Source organism: Leptonychotes weddellii, chromosome 3 (assembly GCF_054177405.1).
Source record: "Leptonychotes weddellii isolate Sample4059 chromosome 3, ASM5417740v2, whole genome shotgun sequence".
Classification (NCBI taxonomy): domain Eukaryota; kingdom Metazoa; phylum Chordata; class Mammalia; order Carnivora; family Phocidae; genus Leptonychotes; species Leptonychotes weddellii.
Genome location: NC_138371.1, coordinates 39,067,487 through 39,081,330, shown reverse-complemented (window position 1 = coordinate 39,081,330; position 13,844 = coordinate 39,067,487). Strand labels below are relative to the sequence as shown.

Genomic DNA, 13,844 nt, shown 5'->3' with positions numbered 1-13,844 from the left:
GCAGTCGCTGTTTGGGACGTAGACTGCGTGGTTGCTAGGTCTCCGCACCGGGTTTGCTGTCACAGTCTGTCCCTTCCCGAAGCCTGGGACAGACTGGGCGCGCGCCCGCGTGTGTGTGTGTGTGTGTGTGTGTGTGTGTTGTGTGAGGGGGACTCAGGGCAGAGACCTCCCCTCGCTGCCTTTTTTTTCCCCTTCCTTTTATCCAAAAGAGGGGGGCAGTTCAGTTCGCACGCTTGCCTTACTGTCGCCCCGTTGGGAGCGGGGTTTTGTGCGGACTGGTTCGTCTTTTTTTCCTTTTAAACTTGTGAGCCTTTTTTTTTTTCCTTCTTCTTTTTTTGGACTCAGTGCCGTCTGGGCTGGTTTCCTTGATCCCTGCCTAACCGCTTTCTGCCCGTTCTCTTCGCCATCCCCGCCCAGAGTCTCCCTTGCGCCCTCGCCCTTGCCCGGGAGGGTGGGAGGCTTTGTCCCACTCCCTGCCCACCCGCGTCTTCGCAGCTGTAGCCGCACCTGCCTCAATATGAATGGGGTCAACGACCCACCTCTTTTTATAAAAGATATTAAGCCCGGACTGAAAAACTTAAATGTCGTCTTTATTGTCCTGGAGATAGGTAAGTGGGGTCTGCAGCCCATCCCTCTGCCCCCTTGCGTTTTGGGGCAGGAGGGAAGGGCGCCGCCGCTGCTAGCCTGGGGCTCCCCTCCTCCTCCTCCTCTTCGTTTCCCCCTCCCCTCCCCCCTCCACGTGGCCCCGGTGACCCCCGCCGGGGCTCGGATACAACCTGCGGCGAAAACCCGGGGCTCGACCTCTTTCCACTGCGTTATGATCCCGGAGGAGGAGTTAGAGCCTTTCTGGAAGTCCTCATTATCTAATACACCCCTTCGCCCCCCTTGTGATTTTTAAATCTTCACAGGACGCGTGACCAAAACCAAAGACGGCCATGAAGTGAGATCATGCAAAGTAGCAGATAAAACGGGCAGCATCACTATTTCCGTGTGGGATGAAATCGGAGGTCTTATACAGCCAGGGGATATTATTCGGTTGACCAGAGGGTAGGTGTGCACCAAAGGGGGAGGAGGGAGAAGGCTTCCTAAGTAACAGTCTGCAGAATCATTGGCTGGGGAACCTTGGCAAGTTCTGGAGTTCCGTATCTTTTTTGTGGGCCTCCAGGGAGTTTTGAGCCCCTTGGGTGTTAATATTGGACAGTGGACAGCTTTGGGATAGAACACCCTTGCCAGAAAAAGCGGTCAGTTTCACCGGGGAATCTAACCCACTCCCCCTCAGTTTACAGGTTAGGTAGATTGTACTGTTTTGGGATTACTGAGTGTTTTTTGTAGATTGATAAAATTAGCATAGTCCATACTATTTATTTTTTTCATAAATTATTTAATAGAGTTGTCAGTTCTTTTCCAACCTTTCCCCCTTTTGAAATCCTGCCAGTATTTTATTTAGACAGGACATAAGATTGTAGTTGGACAATTCAGTTTTTGTGGTATGTCAAATTTGTACTCGAATGTGAAAGTTAAGAAGGGAAGTTTAGAATATCTGGAAGGCACATTCTGGAAAATGATTTCCTGGGCCTACTGCTATAAGGTCAGTGTAGTACAAAAACCAGAATGATATGCAGAAAATGTTTGGCAGGAAGATGTCTAAGATACCTCCATCCAAAAGAGTCAGTTGGCAGATTGGCTTTTAAAAATAATTTAGCACAACCTTTTTTTTTGGTTGGTAATTCAACTGCCTTTAAAATTTTACCAAATGTTTAAATTAGGAAGATAAAAGGCCAGAAAAGGGTCCTGAGATGGATTTTGGAAGTTCTGTGGTCAATAGAGTTGTAATAATTTATTGGTCACAACTATAGGAAAAGTGGGTGGATATTGATGTTGGCATAGTAAATTGAATCTCAGAGAAGTATTGGATCACCCTGAATGGAGGAGGTTAGTTAGAGCCCTTTGATAATACCTTCCAGGCCTTACAACATCTTCAGGAAGTGAGGTAGAGAGTATCATGAAAGAAGGAAGTGAGAGTCAGAACATAGACATTTTATTCTCATGCAGTGACTCATTATGACACTAATTGTGTCTTTCAAACTTCCACATCTGTAGTTTACACAAAAGAAAATTCCTGCGTATGAGGGTGTGGTGAGGATTAGCATAATTAAAGTTTTTTTGGCTGCCAAAGTATTTCTCATCCAGTAATTAAAAGTATTTTATACAGTGTAAACAGCATCTCATTTCAAATATTTCATATTTTGTAGTCAATGGAAAATACATAGCTATGTCCATCAAAAAATTTGTGGAAAAACTAAAATCAAGATCCATATAGGATTTATAGAATTTCAAGGAATATAATTTAAAGGAAAATTCAAAACTAAAGAAACTCCACTGTTTTGTAACTTCAGTGTGACCTTGAGGTTTTTATACTTCTGTAACTTCCTCTTCTGTAAAATGGGAATAATTATACCTTACTAAAATAACATATCTAGTGGAGTCTGGCCTATTGTAAGGCCCTTCAATTCTGGTTGCATCTAAGAAAAGTAGTTTTTGAAGAAAGGTGTACATCTAAATAATGGTAATTTGAATATTGATATGTTTATCAGAAAACCCTGCTATTGATCTCATTCCCGAAACAAGTGCAAGTTAAATGTTTACTTGTAACTTCAAATTTTTTCTCCAACATGCATTAACTTTTACGTTACTAAGGTGAAATATTAGTGCACCATTTTTCTTCAGCTTAGCGTATAGCGTAAGAGTGCTGGAGTCTTTAATGAATTACCCTTACTAAAGAAGACTGTATAATGTGGAACTAACTAGTATTTATTAATCTATGTTAAAAAATGAACTATAACTGTACTTAGTTAACAATATTTAGTTATGATTTATCATTTTTTAAAAAATATTTTATTTGACAGAGAGACAGTGAGAGCAGGAACACAAGCAGGGGGAGTGGGAGAGGGAGAAGCAGGCTTCCCGTGGAGCGGGGAGCCCGATGCGGGGCTCCCAGGATCCCGGGATCATGACCCGAGCCGAAGACAGACGCTCAACAACTGAGCCACCCGGGTGCCCCTCGTTTTTTGTGTTTTTTTAAGATTTTCTTTATTTGTCAGAGCTCACGAGCAGGGGGAGTGGCTGGCAGAGGGAGAAGCAGGCTCCCCACTGAGCAAGGAGCCCAATGGGGGACTCTCAGGACTCGATCCCAGGACTCTGGGATCATGACCTGAGCCGAAGGCAGCCATTTAACCGACTGAGCCACCCAGGCGTCCCTGTAATTTATCATTCTAAGTCTAAAGTTACCGTAGTAGTTGTATAGAGAACCACTGAAAACCAAACCTTGGACTGATTTTACAATGTTTAATTTACATTTTTATTAGATTTTTGTGTAGGAATATTTAATGATTCTGTCTACATTCAGAGTTGGTCAGTGTAAATAATCTGTTCAGCCAAGTTGATGCTAAAAATTGCAGGTTTGGAAAGGCAGATAGGTGAGATTTGTGATTGTTTTTTTAGGCCCTTGATTAAATTTTATCAAATTTTCAGTAGCTTGTGAATCCTATGTGTTTTATGAAGGCAAAGGGAAAACTTATATTGATAATCTGAGTAGACTAAGTAAATGGGTATAAAAGTAAACACTTGGTGTTGATTCTATATATTCTGTGATTGAAAAATACTTTCTGCCTGAATCTCTTCCATTGAAAGTTCTTTTGTTAATTGACTAAAGATGTGATTTTTGGAGTATAACAGTGCTTGCTTTGCAAAAAGACTTTATTTTCTAGGGTTAGTTATAGTTTAGATAATCATGTCAAAATTTGGCAGTAGTTTTCTTTGTACTGTTCCTTTGTAAGTAACAAGTTAATCAAAATTAGATTAATTGTATTTGATTTACTACTGTATTCACAGAGTTTGATCTCCACCTATATCCCAATACAAAAAATTCAGTATAAAGTTTTACTTAAGTAGGAAATACATGTATTTCTACAGAATGGATGTTTCTTTTCTTTCTAGGTACGCATCCATGTGGAAAGGGTGTTTGACACTATATACTGGAAGGGGTGGAGAACTTCAAAAAATTGGGGAGTAAGTATTAAAGTGCATTTCCTGTAATTGAATAAATTACATGTAATATCTACAGAATAACTGGTATGTATAAACTATAAACTTCTTGGCTTTTCTGGACTGGTAAACTGAATGCCTTCAAAAGCTTCGCTGTAAAAACAACTTTACACATATATACCAGTTTAACAGCCATCTATACTGATTCCTGTGGTTGAGAATGTCAGTTTTCCCTGGTGAAGAGCATGAAGTTGCACTTGAGATGAGCCCCAGTGGGGCCATTTCTGTAGGCTTTGGGAACATGCATCTTTCAGGTGTCATAGTGCCATTTTAAATAGGTCCTGTCTTCTAGTGAATTGCCAAAGAAGCTAGGTAAGAAGCCAGGTTTCAGGCCAACAGTTTAAATTTTCTTTTTTCGTTGATGGGTGAATATGTACTCGTGGTAAAAGGACTTGCAGCGATGACCATTGAAGTCCTGTATTTATCCACAGTCTAGGTGCCGTACAGGCAGCCACAATGCGAGCTTCCATACACTACTACCCTGGTAATCTCCACCCTGACTTGGAGGAACCATCCTCTCTAGGGGTGTAAAGGTAATTCAGCCTCCATAGTAGCCTACACATTTGGGATGTCTTCATAAAGTATTGTGTTGGCAATGAGCCAAATCATTAGTCCATTCTGTTTGGTTAATGTTTAGACATCTACTTAATGCCCATCAAATTCGAGGATATTTGAAGAGGGAGAAGCCACACATGGCACCACAAAAAAAAAGGGGGGAGGGAATGTTCTTCTACACTGCAGGGATAAAATTCTTTTTTGGAAAAGATAATCTTGCTAGCTTTTAAAGATCAGAAACTGGTAACACTTTGCTTTTGCTAGGAAGAAAATCATTTACTTATGTTTGTTTTTAGAGTAGTAGAGCAACATGTTACGAAAGCTCTTAGCATCAATATCAAAAGATTTAGGATTTTTTCCTGACCTGCATGTATACAGAAAAAGAGGTCAGTTATGTGAAGAACCACTGGAGGTCACTCAATTCATAGTGACTTGGCTTTGTCAGGGTCAGTCTAGGATATACCAAAACTGATTTTAATTTATTTATGGGGTGAGGAGCTAAGTAAATGCTTATGTGTAATGTTACTATATGCCATAGTCAACTTACAAGAAGCATTGGGATAAACTGTTGTCTTAACAGCCACGTGTCTTTATACATACTTGCGGAATCCACTCTTAACCTTGAATGATTATCTTTGCAGATTCACAGTGATTGGTCAAAAGAGGGCCTGGATGGGAGTGTGTGAATGGATCAGTGCAAATCCATCACCACTGCTGGAAAAACCACTCTGGAACCCTAAACATGGTCCAGTGGCATCAGCCTATTTGGAAAAACAGCACAGAGATGTGTTTCTGTGTCCTTAATCTTTGACCTGATTTATTTTTGCAATACAGAAGAACTAAAATAAAAAATAGAATGTTTTATAGATTGTAGGCTGTTGAATATCTTAGAATTCTTTGTTTTTATGGAACATAGCATTTAGGAAGTTTTTGTTGTATAAATAGCATGTTGCTTTTTAGTTAATTCATTTGACACCTAAATTCTTCATTCCTATAAGTTACTCATGTTATATAAAAAAAGGCTGATTATTTTAGGAGTCATTTAACTTGTGCTTTATTTTCTTTCAGATTTTGTATGGTTTATTCAGAAGTGCCAAATTTCAGTGAACCCAACCCAGATTATCGAGGACAACAGAGCAGAGGGGTAATTAATCCAAACGTATAGTCTATTTTTATGATTAGGCTAATTTTGAGTGGGCACTATAATTCTTTGGCGAGGTATCCAACCCTTTCATACCCAGAGGATAATGAGAACAGTTTTAAAAAGAATATAAAGTCATTTACATCCTGTATATTTTGTGAGTCTATTATATATCTTTAGTGTTATATATTAAATATATGTGCCATTGAGCACTTTGAGGAGTGGGGAGTAATATCAAGAAAACACAGTAGTAAGATATAACAGAAGCTATGAAAGGTTTGGGAAACATTCCTGAATAGTAACATTGAATGGACTTGGATAAATCTGTTAAAAATTTGTTAAAAAAAAACAAAGAATGGATATAACATGTTATAATAATTTTTTTTTTAATAAATCTTCAATTGGTTAAATTAAAAACATATTTTTTAGGCACACAATGAACAGAAGAATAATTCCATGAATAATAATATGGGTACAGGTACATTTGGACCAGTGGGTAAGATTTTCTTTTTTTTTTTTTTTTGCATATTTGTGATCAGGTGTTAAGAATTAAGTGAATATATCTTATGAAAGATTTAGAAGAAAACTGTCTTTAGGCACACATTAGCACTAAAAGGGAGCTCTTAGTAAACACGGAATTCCCAAGTAACTGATTTTCTAAATAGCAGATACTCTCTTAAGCTAACTTATTGAGCACATTCTTTTCATTTTTATACACATGTATTTATCTGTTTAATTTAAATTCCAGTGTAGTTAACATAGTGTTTTATTAGTGTCACATATACAGTATAGTTCCATCTATTAGTCCATGCTCACCAAGATAAGTGTACTCTTAATCCCCATCACCTATTTCACCCATTCACCCACCCACCTCCTGGAGCACATTCTATATTTAAACAGTGGCTAATAAGAAATCTGTTTTAGTGATGTGGAGTGGGTTTTCCATTGATTTTTTTTTTTTTTTTAACAAAATTCTGTTATCTAGTGATTATTTATAAAAGATGCAGAATTAACTGGTTATTTTGGCACACCAAAAGCCTTTTATCTTTAGACTAGTAGCTCACCTTAAGTTTTCACATGCTGATAGCTGCTTCTTTAAAAGATTGGCCTTTACCCCTCAAATACTCTCAAATATCATGTTAATGGTTCTATCAGCTGTGTCTTTTGAAGTTTTTATTCTTAAATAATGGAGGAAAAGCTTTGAGATTGGAGTTTAGTAGGGTGGCTGAAGTTTTATTTGACCTGGTGGCTGCATGTTTTGGCACAGCTGGTGATGATCACATTATGGGAAACTGCTGTCTTTTCCTTTGAAAAATTAGAATTACATTGTCCTTTTTGAATTATTAACCATATTTGAACCTAATGCCAGTGTTCATACACGCTTTTACCCTTTTCTTTTTTTCTTTCTCCCTTAAAATGTAGGCAATGCATTATCTATGTTTTTCTTTACTAATTTCTCATTCTGTTGCCCAAACTGTTCTGTATCTCTTTCCATATTAATATAGCATCAAGTTAATATATTTACAGTAATCATAACATTTGGAAAAACGCAGAACCCACATTGAGTTTTTTCCAGTAGTTTAAAAATGAAGGCATTTGTTTTCTCTAATACTACTTTTAAGCATGTGTTAGAACTCCAAATAGGTGTATTCCTACAGATCAGTGTCTGAAAATGGTGATGAATTTTTATATTCTTTTTTAGGAAACGGGGTTCAAATTGGCCCAGAATCAAGGGGATGCCAGTTTTCATATGCTGGTAGAAGCAATGGCCGGGGACCTACAAATCCACAGCTACAAGGAACAGCTAATAATCAAACAGTCATGACCACAATAAGTAATGGCAGGGACCCTCGGAGAGCCTTTAAAAGATGACCTATGCCAAATACTCACATGTAGTTTTTAAACTACACGCCCTACTTGAACACTTACTGCACTTTTATTTATCGTTAACTGTGAAAACTATGTCCTTTATCGGTTTCCTTTTATGTTTTGGGTTTGTTAACAAGAGTGGTTTGTTTTTATAGCAAAACTGTTAAGCTGCTCAAGTCTCCTGTTGAAGAATTTGAAGAATGGGAACACTCTGAAAAGTAGGGGCATTTATTTTTAGAGCAAAAAGATCTATGGTTATCCTCTAAAAAATACGCACCCATTTCATGGGTGAGTTACTTAAGACATCAGCATTATAGCCTCTATGAGTCTATCTTCTGTATACATTTTGTAATATTTAAAATAAGGCTTAGTGGGAGATGTTCTTTTGTCTTAAATTCAGGTATTGCCAACTAAAGCAATAACCACCAAAAAACCCCCACAAAAACTCAGTCAATGCTAACAGCAGGTTTTGAGTGTTTGTGACTTCAGGAATGATTGACTTCTTCATTGAGTGACTGCCATTAAGATTTTCCAAGGACTGAATCATTCTAAACTCTTGTTTTATTACCAAAAAAACATATTCTTCATCAGAATTATGGAATAGAATGGGAACTGTATTATAACGAGTAATTTTTATAAGAAAGCTGCATTTATTTTAGGGTAGTCCTATTAATATTTGTTGTCAACTTTGTGCATTTACACTGAAGGGAAATTTAAAACTGAGGCCTTGAATATTTATTTTTTGAAACTACCATGTCAAATATTAAAGTATAATTTGAGGGAGTTAAAAAGTCATAATAAACATTGATCTTTTTAAAAAATTGTGGTACATAAAGATGAAGGCAATTCAAATTGAATTCATGTAGAAATATGTAGTCTTAAGTTAGAGTGTCCTAGGTACTTACAGAAACTCATCCTGGAGTGAAAATCCTAGGTACTTAACCTTATTTGAAGAGTGTGTATATGTGAGTATTGTCAAAGTTTCTGAACACAATTCACAAAGCCTTATCAGCAAAAGTTAAATGGCTCTCTCTAAGAAGTGAATACAGCTTTATTCAGAAATGTAAAGGTAGAATTTATTTATGTGTTATAAAGGGTCCCCAGTTCCACTTTTTATTATAGAGTGGATAACTGGTAAATTTTTCCTTTGTTAGAATTCAGTTCTTAATATTATCTCGAATAAACCTTGCATTAATATTAACGGACCTCCCTTATTTTTGCTCTTTCAATGCTTTACAATGGAGAGCCAGTAAATTTTACTATAGTTGTAATGATTACTTCAGCCCGGCGACTGCTTAGCTCTGTATTTGTCGCTTTTTGTCCCTACCTTAAATCACAAAATAATTTAAGTAGACTCTGTTTTCTAAAAACTCCAAAGCCTTTGAATGTGAAGGTTGGTGCCAGAATATTCGTTTGCTCCAGTTCAGTGTATCTAACAAATTTCCATGACACTGTATATTAGACATCGTGTAGAGTTAAGGGGTAGGTGATGAGTAATCTCAAGGAGCTTATGCATGGTTCATAGTACTTTGGTAACTGGGGTTTATATATTCTAGAAAGACGTTTTTCTTTTATTCTTAACTCGTGATTATAGTGGATTTGGCTTTGTGACTAACTTTTTTAAGATACAAAATTACAGATGTTTGGAGTAAGAAAATTACTAAAAATTAGCATATAAATTTTTATTTAAATCTAAGTAGAGGTAGGAGCAATAATACTGTTAGTTATTTGTGGGAGAATATGGTGTTAAAGATGATTTTAAAAGAAAGAATTTTGGAGTTTCAGAAAAGTAAACTATCAGGTAGGGATAGCTGAGCTTCCAGTCCTGGCCCATTGTCTCCACCTCTGATGTTGGACAAATTATTAGGCATAAAACCTCTATAAGCCTTAAGTTCCACAACTATAAAAACAAGTAAGTAATATTATCCCTTTAGAGAGTTACTGAAGATTTTCCATGTAAGTGATTAGGATGATTTCTGGCACATAATAGGCAGTCAAATGTTTGTCGTCCAATCACCTCAAGAACAGAAAAAAATGCAGCGTTAGGTGTGGAAATACTGTTACCCTTTAACATGCTGAGATTAAATAGAGAACGATCTAAGCTATTACTTTTGTAATTGACATTTGCCTCAATAATTTAATCTTGTTGTTCTGTGTTATCATTTATTAACAAATCTCTTTTTTCTTAAGGGAAGCCTCCAAAACCAAAGCAAAGTGAATTACAGTCCATAATGAATATTTGCCCTACCAGTCTGCTTGGACGGTACTCATCAAGAAGAGGAAGAAAGTTTTCTACCTTCCTCTTTCCTGGTGCTTTCACCTGTGAATTTTTAAATGTCTAAACACCTACCAAAAACAAAAACCATTTAGTATAGAAATACATGCCTACTAGAATTGGGTCCCATTTCATTTCACCAAAACAGTTCTGAAGTGGTTTGAAGTCTCAGCAGCCGGGTTTTTGGGTAGTGGCTACAAGACAGAGTTGGGAAGATGAACCTCATAAGGCCAGAGGATGATGTGTAATAGTGAAGGGTTGCACTGTGCTTTCCCAAAGGCATTTACACAGGTTTTCCTATATATACCACCTCTTTTTTGCTTTGTTCCTGTATTTTTTTTTTTTTTTTTTTTTTTAGTAATCTGCTTTAACTTTGAGGACAGTTTAACTTGATGCCCTGATGCCCTGAATATTTGTAGTACTGAATCCTTGCCACTTGTATTTTTATTATTTAACATTTTAAAAGAATGTTTCATTTGCTGGGTTGAGTAATAATGCCAAAGGGATGATGCTGAGAACAAATAGATGTGAGGTTAGTAAAAAAAAAAAAAGGTGTAATTATGAGAACGTTTAAAGGAGGAAGCTGGTTACCTGGTCCTACAAAGTGTTTTCAGAGGTCCACACTGGCCGTGTTCTACATCAGTCTGAAGACACAATGGCAATTTTAAGTTTACATAGATCTGGCATTCCAGTTACTGAAATGACTTCCCTTTTTCGTTATGAAAGTAATTACTGTTTGCTCCAAGCAACTTTAGGCTCCCGTGACTCTTAAGATCATTTTCTTTCATGTATTTGGAAAGGTTCTCCAGACAACAAACCTTGGAAACCATGGGAAAGCAGTATCAAGATGGGAGTACTTGCCCAACGTCAGTCTGTTTTGCCTCTAGGCTGCTCCTGGGGATTACTTGCCCTATGATGGCTTTTATAAAAATCTGTTTTGCCTTTTCTTTGTTTAATTTCCCATCTGAGAAGAGTCTTCACATTTCTGGTAGAAAAGGGGGTTATGTGAGGGGTAAAGGCAGATGTTCTTCGCTGTGGTGAAAACCAGGCTTCAGCCAATGATTAAATGTTAGGGTAATGCAACACTCCCACATTTCATGAAGTCGTTGTAATGATTAACAGTTAAGGTATGCTTCTGAGGAAATCCAATTGTGACCTTTGGAAAATAGCGCTGTTGTGAATGGTATGTTGACCTCCTGAGGGAGAAGCTTAGGAAAACATTTTACTTTCCAGGTATATTCAACTTTTCTCCCAATTCCTTTGCTTTATTAGGGATATACCAGACTTTGTGTCCAAATACTCTAACCACATTACTCCAGGTTTCTGGGCTAAAAGGGTCTAATGATGTTTCTCAAAGCACAGATCACAAACTAAGAAACAGACTAGAGAAAATCAAGTCCACAGGCTGTCCCTAATAAGCCATCTACTTAGCACTTTTCTCATTAAGAACATTAGACCCAAAGATGTTCCTAAGGGCTCTTTACCACTATAAGATAGTGTGATGCAGCCGAATGAACATTTTAACAAGTTTGACTAGTAGACATTTAAGCCTTTTGAAAGGCCTTGGTAGGTAACCCACAACTAGTGTGGCTCCCCAGGTTTTAGGACCATGCCAATCCAAGGCTGCAATAGACCCCAGGAGTGTTGAGAGGCCACTTTCACACCACAGTCCTCACCATGGCATGTTCTTACAACCTCCACTGAAGCACTTGGCATGTTTTCAGAAATAAGCCTTTTTTTTTTTTTTTAATATTTCCAACCAGAAGTCAAATTTTCTATTTTTCTACATCAAAATATTTTGAATGAAGAGTTGTTTCTTATCCAGATATTGAATATATGTTGAGTGAAACTTGACACAGTGGTATATTTATAAGCCACTGATAGGAGATATCCCCCAGGAACTTGTTAGAAGTATGAGTTGCTTCTCTGCTCTATCAGAAGGAGGATTTATAAGTGTAGGTCTGCTAGAGCTACACTTGAAATAACGGCCTTGAAGATTTTTGTGTCCTGCCCTTGATACCTCTCCCAACACAGAAATAACTGGGAAGGCGTATATAGTTTCTTTTATCTTTGTAAGGCTTGAATATACCAAAGTTCTGGTTTGCAAAACATGGAAAAATAGTTGGAAGCATATGCCTCCAAAGGACAGAATTGAGTAAAGCAGGGTAATCTCGAGTATGGCCTCTGGATGTGAGCTCTGTTGAGTTTTGAATTAGGTTCAAATAGAATTATTCAAATTATGTCAGTATTAAAATCAGATCATCTATAATGGAGTGACCTAACTTCATTTGGGCCTGTATCAAAGTAAAAAGCTTTTTCACCCTAGGTTTCTATTAAACTTTGTTGAAAATAGATTTTATTATTGCTTATCTCAGCAAATACATGTTTATAGCATCTTCTACCTTCCTCTTAACCCCAGAGCTTTCCTCAGTCCCCCACTTTATTATGTGGAGAGAGGCTGGCCCAAATGAAAAGTAGTAGTGGGTTGGAGGCATGATAAACTTTCCTAGGAATGCCTAATAGAGCCCACCACTTTCAGATCTCAATCTCGTTCCGTACACAGCCAGCTAAATATTTCCCACAAGTGATATGCAAGGCATTATTTGATTGCTATGGGGACTAGTCTTCTGTTTCAAATATTTATAACCCTAGTAGGAGATGAAGACCTCTGACCTAGGTCCCAGGACTGGAAAGGAATAAAAACAGTAGCACAACTAGTGCCATCTACTGGGTGATGACTATACAGTTTTCTGTAGTTTAGGAATCTGGCTTAACACGTGGAGAAAAGGTTCCATTATTCCGTTGGGTAAGAATTTTTGTCTGATGGTCTAAGCATGATGTAGGAGATCATTAGGGAGTAATTGAGCCATCTAATTCTAATTTATGAACTAGCAACACTGTGACATCAAAAGTAAATTCCCTTCCGTTAAGCGGATTTATTAAAACCCTGAACTTCCCCCAAAGCTATGGAAAAGTTTGCGAAATTTTGTGTTCTTGTTACTTTTGTCAACAACACTGGTGGGGGGTGTAAACTTAAAAATACCTTTTGGTGGGTGGTGTTTGGGTAAAAACAGTTGAAGTAGAACATGAAACTGCCTTTATTTGTAGAATCCTAGCCAAATGACCACTGCTGTTCTTGTAGTGATGTTAGCATTGCAGGACATAACCCATTTTAAATGTCCATGACAGTGTGCTTTGGTGAAAAATAGTTTTGAGCTGAGATCATCTTGGTTTGAGTCCTAGATCTACTGTTTACTGGCTCCATGACTATGAGCATTGTTATAAATAGAGAATAATGGGGCTGTGAGGACTCTGTGAGCCAATGTATGCAAAACCCATACCGAGGGCTCAATCAATATTAAGCTCTTTCTCCATGAGCAATGGAAATAAGAGGCAAATACTGATCATTTTTTTTTCATGCCTTGAGAAGACGATCTCTCCTATAATTTTAAATCTGAAATATTAAGCAACTTACATTAGTTATTGCAGTTAGGTTGGGTTTCTTTTGGTGTGTGTGTGTTTAAACAGTCAAGCTTTTGCTCAAGGTGCAGAAAAGTATGTATCCTGACAGTTTGCCGTGACAGCATTGTAAGGTTGAGTCTTCACGAAGATCTGCTCGTTAGCTGAGTACCCTGTTTTGTTTTTCCTTTCACCTTTGCCCAGAGGGTGAGGGCACGCAGAGGAAGAGGGAGGACATGTGGGCCAGGGTTTGTGCCAGAGGGGAGGTCAATGGCCAAGGGGAGGGCAGAGGGTGCACTGGAAGGAATTCCACACTCCCAGTGACAGTCCTCAGAATTGCTGTGCGCTCAGTGTTTGCTTCTGATATAGCACTGGATAACTTCCCAACATTTTATTATGAAAAATTTCAGACATACAGTGATGTTGAATGAGTTTTAGAGT

The 13,844-nt window shown here is 37.8% G+C and overlaps 1 protein-coding gene across 3 annotated transcripts; it reads left to right on the top strand.

Moving 5' to 3' along the window:
• Positions 1 to 12,213, top strand: NABP1 (nucleic acid binding protein 1). 3 transcript variants are annotated; one of them, XM_031040579.2, is made up of 8 exons: positions 1 to 608; positions 909 to 1,047; positions 3,997 to 4,068; positions 5,728 to 5,803; positions 6,230 to 6,296; positions 7,503 to 7,634; positions 7,825 to 7,887; positions 9,860 to 12,213. In XM_031040579.2, the coding sequence occupies exons 1-8, from the start codon at positions 518 to 520 to the stop codon at positions 10,009 to 10,011; spliced, it is 792 nt and encodes a 263-aa protein (XP_030896439.1). In that variant the 5' UTR covers positions 1 to 517; the 3' UTR covers positions 10,012 to 12,213. The 3 variants fall into 3 exon arrangements, 2 of the variants coding, with proteins under 2 accessions (XP_030896439.1, XP_006744728.1); XR_014143449.1 differs by having other exon boundaries at positions 3 to 608; positions 7,825 to 7,957; positions 9,860 to 10,063; XM_006744665.3 differs by lacking the exon at positions 9,860 to 12,213 and having other exon boundaries at positions 7 to 608; positions 7,503 to 9,810.
• Positions 12,214 to 13,844: the final 1,631 nt, after the last annotated feature.

Excerpts from the sequence above, each read along its gene's own strand:
- NABP1 (XM_031040579.2), top strand. The coding sequence starts at position 518 with ATGAATGGGGTCAACGACCCACCTCTTTTTATAAAAGATATTAAGCCC. Across the intron at positions 6,297-7,502 it reads AGGTACATTTGGACCAGTGG|GAAACGGGGTTCAAATTGGC; the intron begins GTAAGATTTTCT and ends ATTCTTTTTTAG. Across the intron at positions 7,635-7,824 it reads AACAGTCATGACCACAATAA|CAAAACTGTTAAGCTGCTCA; the intron begins GTAATGGCAGGG and ends TTGTTTTTATAG.